The sequence below is a fragment of the Sander vitreus genome, chromosome 4 (genome assembly GCF_031162955.1).
Source record: "Sander vitreus isolate 19-12246 chromosome 4, sanVit1, whole genome shotgun sequence".
Taxonomy (NCBI): Eukaryota; Metazoa; Chordata; class Actinopteri; order Perciformes; family Percidae; genus Sander; species Sander vitreus.
Genome location: NC_135858.1, coordinates 10,033,810 through 10,041,489, shown reverse-complemented (window position 1 = coordinate 10,041,489; position 7,680 = coordinate 10,033,810). Strand labels below are relative to the sequence as shown.

The window sequence follows — 7,680 nt, the reverse complement described above, 5'->3', positions numbered from 1 at the left end:
TTTTGGAAAACTAGTTTAGAGATTTGTATCTATAAAACTTGTACACTTGGTTTAATAATTATATGCAGATTTTTTGTTTCACCCAAAAGTTGGAGTGGTCAAAAATATACATGCAGTTCAGAAACCGCACACTTTCATATGAGTTTTTCCACATGGGATCCAGCTTCTCTCAATCTGTGATGGTTGATACTGTTTAATGATGATGATACACGGATTGCATCACAGAAGTTCCATCGTCTGTCTGAGTTTCTTAATTTTGCTCTTGATATTTGGGGTTTTCTTCCTCATTAAAATAAGGCTATTGATGATATCATCCTTCTAAACAAACCTTTATAACAACAATTCTTTTGTGAAAACATGACAAAATCATTTGAACCCAAAATGTTTGTAGTGATCTCAGTGAACGCTTAGAGAAGGTTTCCTCTTAATGTGTGGTTATCTCAATAAGGGGGAGATGATGAAACCATGCTAGGATTATAAGAGAAGAATGTATCAATGCCAAAAGAGAGATCCTCATTACTCCAATGTGTCTCTCCGAAAAATAGAGGAATAATAAAAACAGCAATACAACAGACATTCACGTTTGCCTTTAAACAGCACAATACTGTAAATAGTGACACACTGAAAACATGTTTAAATCCAACATGAATCCATAGGGCTCCACTCAATTCATTGTAGTACATCTGACTGCTGAGGCAGTCCCCCAGTGCTTCAATGTTTGTATGACTATGTCCTGTCTTCAGGCTTGGATTAACCACTAGGGGGCCCTGGTGCAAACATGAGCTGTGAGGCCATCCATGTGTAGTGCCAAAGAATTTCTAATAAGTGTTAGGGTAGACGGGTTTTGGTAGTGCTCATATTCAAATCCCCCCACACCAAAGCTCCAAATTGCATTGTGATAATTTGATTACATTCAACTTTATTTAGGAAAATGCATGGTTTAAAGCATGATAACTACATTTTGTAAAATACATACATAAAATTACCTGCATCATCTTTGTTGTCAATAATTTGTGTGTGTGTGTGTGTGTGTGTGTGTGTGTGTGTGTGTGTGTGTGTGTGTGTGTGTGTGTGTGTGTTGGGAGGGTACAGAACGTTTTGGCGTTTGGCTAACCCAACCCTAACCCTCGGTAGATAAGTGTTTCTTGAGATTATGCTTTAATCTCGCAAATCGTAACAAAAAAAATCAAATTAAGTTTTTTTAAATAATTTAAGTTATCTGTGTGAATGTGGAAATGTAGAACTAAAGAGTCAGTCATACCTGCTGCTTTTTGTAAATCGGATGGGAACCTTTATCGGGGGACTCTTGCATTTTACCCGGACATGTAAGCGGTTGCACAGGTGCCCAGAATCAGTTTCGGCACGCCATTGTGGAAAATAGTTACTTTCACATTACTGACTCCTCATTGTGAGCTTGCTTATCTAGTTGAGTTATCCCGAGCATAATAACTAAATAAGAAACTGTTCCAAAATGGCTACGGACTCCTGGGCACAGGCAGTGGACGAGCAAGAAGCCGCGGCGGAATCGGTAACGTTAAACCTTAATTTAACGTTACGCAACATGAGCTAAGGTGTTGTTAGCATGTTTAGAGAAAGCTTTGGCCTGTTCGGATAAACGAAACTTAGCTAATCAGCCTCATTTCTTACAGAAACTGTCCATCGACTGCGCTGCCCGTGAATAAATGTACTCCTGTGACAGTTTGTCTCAGTAACGTTCACATCAACTTAAAAACGAAGCTACCGGGTGGCTTCGGGTTGTCGTGAAAGCTAAGTTAACTAACGTTAGCTCGAACTGAGATGCTGCGTGCTCAATGAGTTACTAGCTTTAGCGGTTAGCTGGCTAGCAAGCAAATGATGCAAGAAGCTTTAAAATAGCTATACCAATGAAGAAGTAGTCGTGACTTTGCCCCAGTTCGTGCCTATCGTATATTAGCCTGTCCTTGCTTATATCACAGCAAGCATTCTTCTTTTAAACGACTTTGTAAACTTCCTTATGTTTTCTCGTTACAGATCGGTAGCCTCCAAATAAAAGACAAACCGGAGGAAAATGGTAAGTGCGTGTGTGCAACATTAAGCGTAAGAAAACCAGTAATCTCCTAAAATGTTTTGGATGTACATGTGAGTATAATTTTGACTATTGTAGGCACGGCTGCAAATGCAACAGACTCCAGCAGTGCAGCTGCAAAGTCAGAAGTTGAGGGAGAAAACAAGTGTACAGAAGAGGATGACAACGGTGGGACGTTTAATTATTTACATGCCCCGAAATATTCATCCTCTGCTATCGCTGTCTGACATTCTTGATTGTCTTTGATTGAGATGCTTGGTTGTCTCTTGAGTTGTAGTAACAGTCATTGCAACATAACTTGATTTTCCAGAGGACAAAGCGGCGCAGTCGTTATTGAACAAGCTGATACGGAATAATCTTGTCAATAACACGAATCAAGTGGAAGTTCTTCAGAAGGACCCCAACTCTCCGCTCTACTCTGTCAAGTCTTTTGAGGAGTTACGACTGTAAGTGAATCTTCTATTCGTCCATTCATCTTTCTCTTTGCCCTACAGCACCACCAGATATCAATTAATCAGTTATCATGCCTAGTGTTAATGACACATGCATGTAGTCAGAAAGGATGTTTTTGAGCCAAAATGTTCCCACCAAGACCCAGACATAAACCATACCTGCTCCAGGAGGGTTCCTTCTGTTGCCCTTTTATTGGTAGATCTTTTAAGTCGTGTGCGCATCCACACTGAAGTATATCAAAGCGATGTTTTCAAAAAGATCTGTTTTGTCTTCAGACTTTGCTAAAGATGTGACATTTGACTATTCTCTCCTGTGTGCAGCAAACCACAGCTGCTTCAGGGCGTCTACGGCATGGGTTTCAACCGACCATCCAAAATCCAGGAGACTGCCTTACCTATGATGCTGGCCGAACCGTGAGTACACTTTGTACTAGGGCTGGGCGATAGGGAGAAAATCAGATATCACGATATTCTTGACCAAATACCTCAATATCGATATTGCGGCGATATTCTAGGGTTGACAATTGGTGCTCTAACAAAATATCTTCACACTTAGATTTTAGATAAATAATCATCAGTAATGTGGACATAATGTCCATGTGGGGGAAAGGCAAATAATAGAACAGCTAGAACAGTCTGGTAAGTTCAGAAAAGTACATCTCTTTACTGTAATGCAGCCTTTAAAACCAGTAAAAGACAACACTTATGTCATATTACAATATCCAAAATCTAAGACGATATCTAGTCCCATATCACGATATCGATATAATATCGCTATATTGCCCAGCCCTACTTTGTACTGTACATAAACGTTGTAGAGTCCTCTGGCCAAGGCATTATGTCTCTTAGGGCTTACTGAAATCTCTCACCCTATGATATAACTTTGAAATTAATTCAATCAAACCTCTCTTTTAATTAACTTTAAAATTTACAATTAAATGAATAGCCCCTTGCACCAGTTATCATTAACTATTTGCCACCTTTGCCTGTTATCTAATTCTTTGTTTCTTCCAGTCCACAGAATCTGATTGCCCAGTCGCAGTCGGGAACAGGGAAAACAGCTGCCTTTGTCCTGGCCATGCTCAGTCATGTAGATCCCAACAACAGATTTCCCCAGGTTGGTTTTCACCTCCCTCCCTGTTGTAGAAGATCTGTAATCTGTAATTTGAGTTTCAAAATTGGTATGTGTTACAAGCTGTTAGGAGTATCTGAGGGCCTCATCCTACCTGTCTCTCAATAATTATTGTCCTTGATAACTTGAACTAATTGATGAGTTCATTTTCCGCTTCCTAAATCCTTTTTTCACCCACTGAATTTCTCTCCATCAGTGCCTGTGTGTGTCACCCACCTATGAACTGGCACTTCAGACTGGCAAGGTAATCGAGCAGATGGGCAAACACTATCCTGAGGTCAAACTAGTCTACGCCATCAGAGGAAACAAATGTAAGGCGTCTCTGCTCTCTACAATGCTACATCTACACTACAATGGATCATATCAATATTTTAAAATTCAAAAATGTGTCTAGTATTTGAATTGTTCCTAATGATGAAAACCTAAATGCCACTGACAGATGGCTCTGTGTGTTGATGAGTGCTTGTTTCTTGTGAATGTTCCAGTGCAGCGGGGCATGAAGCTGCAGGAACAGATAGTTATTGGCACACCTGGTACCATGCTGGACTGGTGTGGAAAATTCAAGTTCATAGACCCCAAGAAGATCAAGGTGTTTGTGCTCGACGAGGCTGACGTCATGATTGCCACACAGGGTCACCAGGACCAGAGCATCCGCATCCAGAGGTCAGAATAAACACAGACATTGAGAAAAAACATTCGTAGCACACACTAAATGAAAAGTACTCGTGTGAGAAAATCTCCGAAAGAAAAATCTTAATAATGAGATCATGCACTGTCACACATAAGCTGGAGTTTCTGAAACGTACATCTCCACATTTTGACCACTTTGACCTTTTTTTAATCCACAACTACCGACCCTTCACTCCTTTCTTCTCCGACACACAGGATGCTGCCTAAAAACTGCCAGATGTTGCTGTTCTCAGCCACGTTTGAAGAGACAGTGTGGAACTTTGCCCAGCGTATTGTGCCTGACCCCAACATCATAAAGTTGAAGAGAGAGGAGGAGACGCTGGATACCATCAAACAGTACTATGTGTTGTGCAACAGCAGGGAGGAGAAGTTCCACGCCCTCTGTAACATCTACGGCGCCATCACCATCGCCCAGGCCATGATCTTCTGCCATGTGAGTTCATTCAATTCATATTTGCACAGGCCTACATGGTCTGTATTAAAACACTGACTACGTACGTTTCTAGCACATAATATTCAGTTTTTTGCCCTTATTCCGAAAAAGACGATATTCCGACTAAGCTGTTTACATGGCTAATGAAAATGAATATTCCACTGATATTCCCGTTTACATGTAGCCATGCAAAATACGACTTTTTCAAAGTTTACCAGCTGTGGCGGACTTGTTGGACCGTGCGAACACAGCGTCCCTCTTTCATTCTTTCAACCAGCTTCTTGAAAAGGTCGGCGTAACGATGTGTGCGCATATCCAAAAACCTGTTGATATCCAAGTCTTTGATAATGTTTTAAAGTAGCTGTGCTTCTCTTTCTTATCGGGTCTGCAGCCTTGCATACTGTTGACTGGTTGGTTTGTGTGCAGCAACCATAGCAACGCACAGAGCTAACCATAAGCCTGCGGTAAAAACCCAGATTGAGACACATATTCCGAATGCGCTGTATATGTACAAAGAATGCCTTTAAAATCCAAATAATACTGGAATATCCCGCGTCTTAATGGGAAAATGCTATAGTCGGAAAAAGGCTTTATTCGGAATATCCAAACGGAATATGCTGTTTACATTACCTGTATCAAATTGGGAATATTATCATATTTGAAATAATAGTGGAATATTGGTGTGCATGCAAACATACTCACAAAGTAAAAGTATTCCTTTTAAGTTTCTCTGAGAAGGGACATCAGAATGTCCAGCAAACCTGTTGTACTCCAACTTTTACCAATGCTTATGTGAGAAAATAACTTGGCAACCCTATCTGGCTTACTGTTTTTTTTTTCCTTACTGCTTATTTTATCAACACTTTTAGAACAGGACCTAACTCACACCCAAACTCTTCCTGTAAATCAGCTAGTGTTGCCAAGTTGTGTTTTCACATTTGGTCCTTTGTTACTTGAGCACCTAGTTTGCTGGTGAATTAGTGAGAGCACTCTCCACTGTGTGATCCAGACAAGGAAAACTGCAGGCTGGCTGGCGGGGGAGCTGTCCAGAGAGGGCCACCAGGTGGCGCTGCTTAGTGGAGAGATGCAGGTGGAGCAGAGGGCTGCTGTCATCGACCGCTTCAGAGATGGCAAGGAGAAGGTTCTGGTCACAACAAACGTTTGTGCTCGAGGTAATAGGCAGAGTCAACATCATGTCGTCATATGACTTTCTATTAAGCTGTTGCATGCATTGAAAAGGCCATGTATCCCAGATTTGCACTTGACTCAGATCTCTTAGGTAGGATGTGTAGCACAGTGAATGTTTGGATTTAGAAGTTGTGAAAAACGTGGGTGTAAGGTGTTGATTTTTATATCCAACTTTGAAAAACGGCTTCATGCTACCTGGTATAAACATTCATGACTCTGTGCCAGTGACTAGGGGATGGTGGGTGGGACTGCTTGTATGGTAAAAACAACAGTCCATAACAAATGGCTGCATGTCACTTTGGCCAAACTTTTATCGTATGATAATCATAAAATAGAAATATTACAGTACTGTACATTGCTTTAATTGTAATACTTTATATTTCTCTCCACTTTTCTTACATTTAGGTATCGATGTCGAGCAGGTTTCTGTGGTGATCAACTTTGACTTGCCAGTAGACAAGGATGGTAACCCAGACAACGAGACATACCTGCACAGGATTGGCCGCACAGGTCGATTTGGCAAAAGGGGACTGGCCATCAACATGGTGGACAGCAAGATGAGCATGAACATCCTCAACAGGATCCAGGAGCATTTCAGTAAGTCGGCAGCTGCGACACACACTTCTTATACGCTCAAACGTGGGATCAAGGTATACCAAGGGTTGAAAAAGTCACAGTTTCAAAACCACTAACAAAAAAAGTCTTCAAGGACAGGAAGTGCAGTTTAGAAATCCCTCTCCCTGCCAGTGTGCAGTGTGTTTAAGAAATAAAATACATTGTGTTCAATGCATTGTGTTTTTTTTTTTTTTACCCAGACATTTAAAAAAAACAATACATTTATAGCTGTCATTGTGAAACCGTGATATTTTCGCTGAAGGTTGTCATACCGTCAGAATCTCATACCGGCCCATGCCTAGGATCAAGTTGATGTCTATTTGTGGTGGAGTGTGAATCTGTTTAACAGTTGTTTTTATTTAAAAAAAAACTAACTAAAATTTTCTATGGTTTCTCCCTCTGCAGGTAAGAAAATTGAAAAACTAGACACAGATGATCTGGATGACATTGAGAAAATTGCCAGCTAAAGAGGATGGCGTTTATCGCATGAAGGACCCCGACCGGACTTCCCTTCCCCTCTTGGCTCTCCAAGGACTGTACGCTCCTACAGTGTTTTATGCTTTTATTTTTTTAGCAGTCGGAGAAAAGAGCAAACTCACAAACACAGCATATGTTTACATGTGGATATGTCTCCTCTCAGAGTGTTTTGTAAGTCTCTGGAACATACCCCATTTCACTCTTTGTACTTCTTTGAATAAAGTCTATAAGTTTATTGCTGTGTATCGTGGTGCTGCAAAAGCGACTCTGTTTTACTGAACACACATGGCGTTAAAAAACACTTTGGTGTTGGCTGTAGAGTTGGCATTATACAAGCCATTATGTAAGATTCACTAAAAACCCTAATGGAAAAATAACAATTTTATGTTCTACAAACCTTTTAACGGAGTATAATTGAATGTAACTGTATCATGTAGACTATTACAGCATTTATTGTGCTCTTTATTGACTACAAAACCTCAGTACAAAGGGTGAAGTTGGGTATGCTGCTCCAAGCAGTAGTTTAATCATAGATTGTTATTGAGATGGTGATGGTTGGGTTTCAAGGGTCTATGCAAACTTATCAACCTGTGATAGCTATTCTCAAATACTATCAACCTGTATTCAT

General features: G+C 40.5%; 1 protein-coding gene across 1 annotated transcript; it reads left to right on the top strand.

Moving 5' to 3' along the window:
- The first annotated feature begins 1,334 nt into the window (after positions 1-1,334).
- On the top strand, positions 1,335-7,295 carry ddx19b (DEAD-box helicase 19b). The gene is made up of 12 exons (XM_078248131.1): positions 1,335-1,528; positions 2,011-2,050; positions 2,144-2,233; positions 2,376-2,511; positions 2,839-2,931; positions 3,532-3,634; positions 3,846-3,960; positions 4,135-4,312; positions 4,535-4,772; positions 5,782-5,944; positions 6,366-6,557; positions 6,981-7,295. The coding sequence occupies exons 1-12, from the start codon at positions 1,472-1,474 to the stop codon at positions 7,040-7,042; spliced, it is 1,467 nt and encodes a 488-aa protein (XP_078104257.1). The 5' UTR covers positions 1,335-1,471; the 3' UTR covers positions 7,043-7,295.
- The last annotated feature ends 385 nt before the right edge of the window (positions 7,296-7,680 follow it).

Bases quoted from the DNA above. Each gene is read 5' to 3' on its own strand.
- ddx19b (XM_078248131.1), top strand. From the start codon at position 1,472: ATGGCTACGGACTCCTGGGCACAGGCAGTGGACGAGCAAGAAGCCGCG. The intron at 2,051-2,143 runs GTAAGTGCGTGT...TGACTATTGTAG, and splicing joins AGACAAACCGGAGGAAAATG to GCACGGCTGCAAATGCAACA. The intron at 4,773-5,781 runs GTGAGTTCATTC...TGTGTGATCCAG, and splicing joins AGGCCATGATCTTCTGCCAT to ACAAGGAAAACTGCAGGCTG.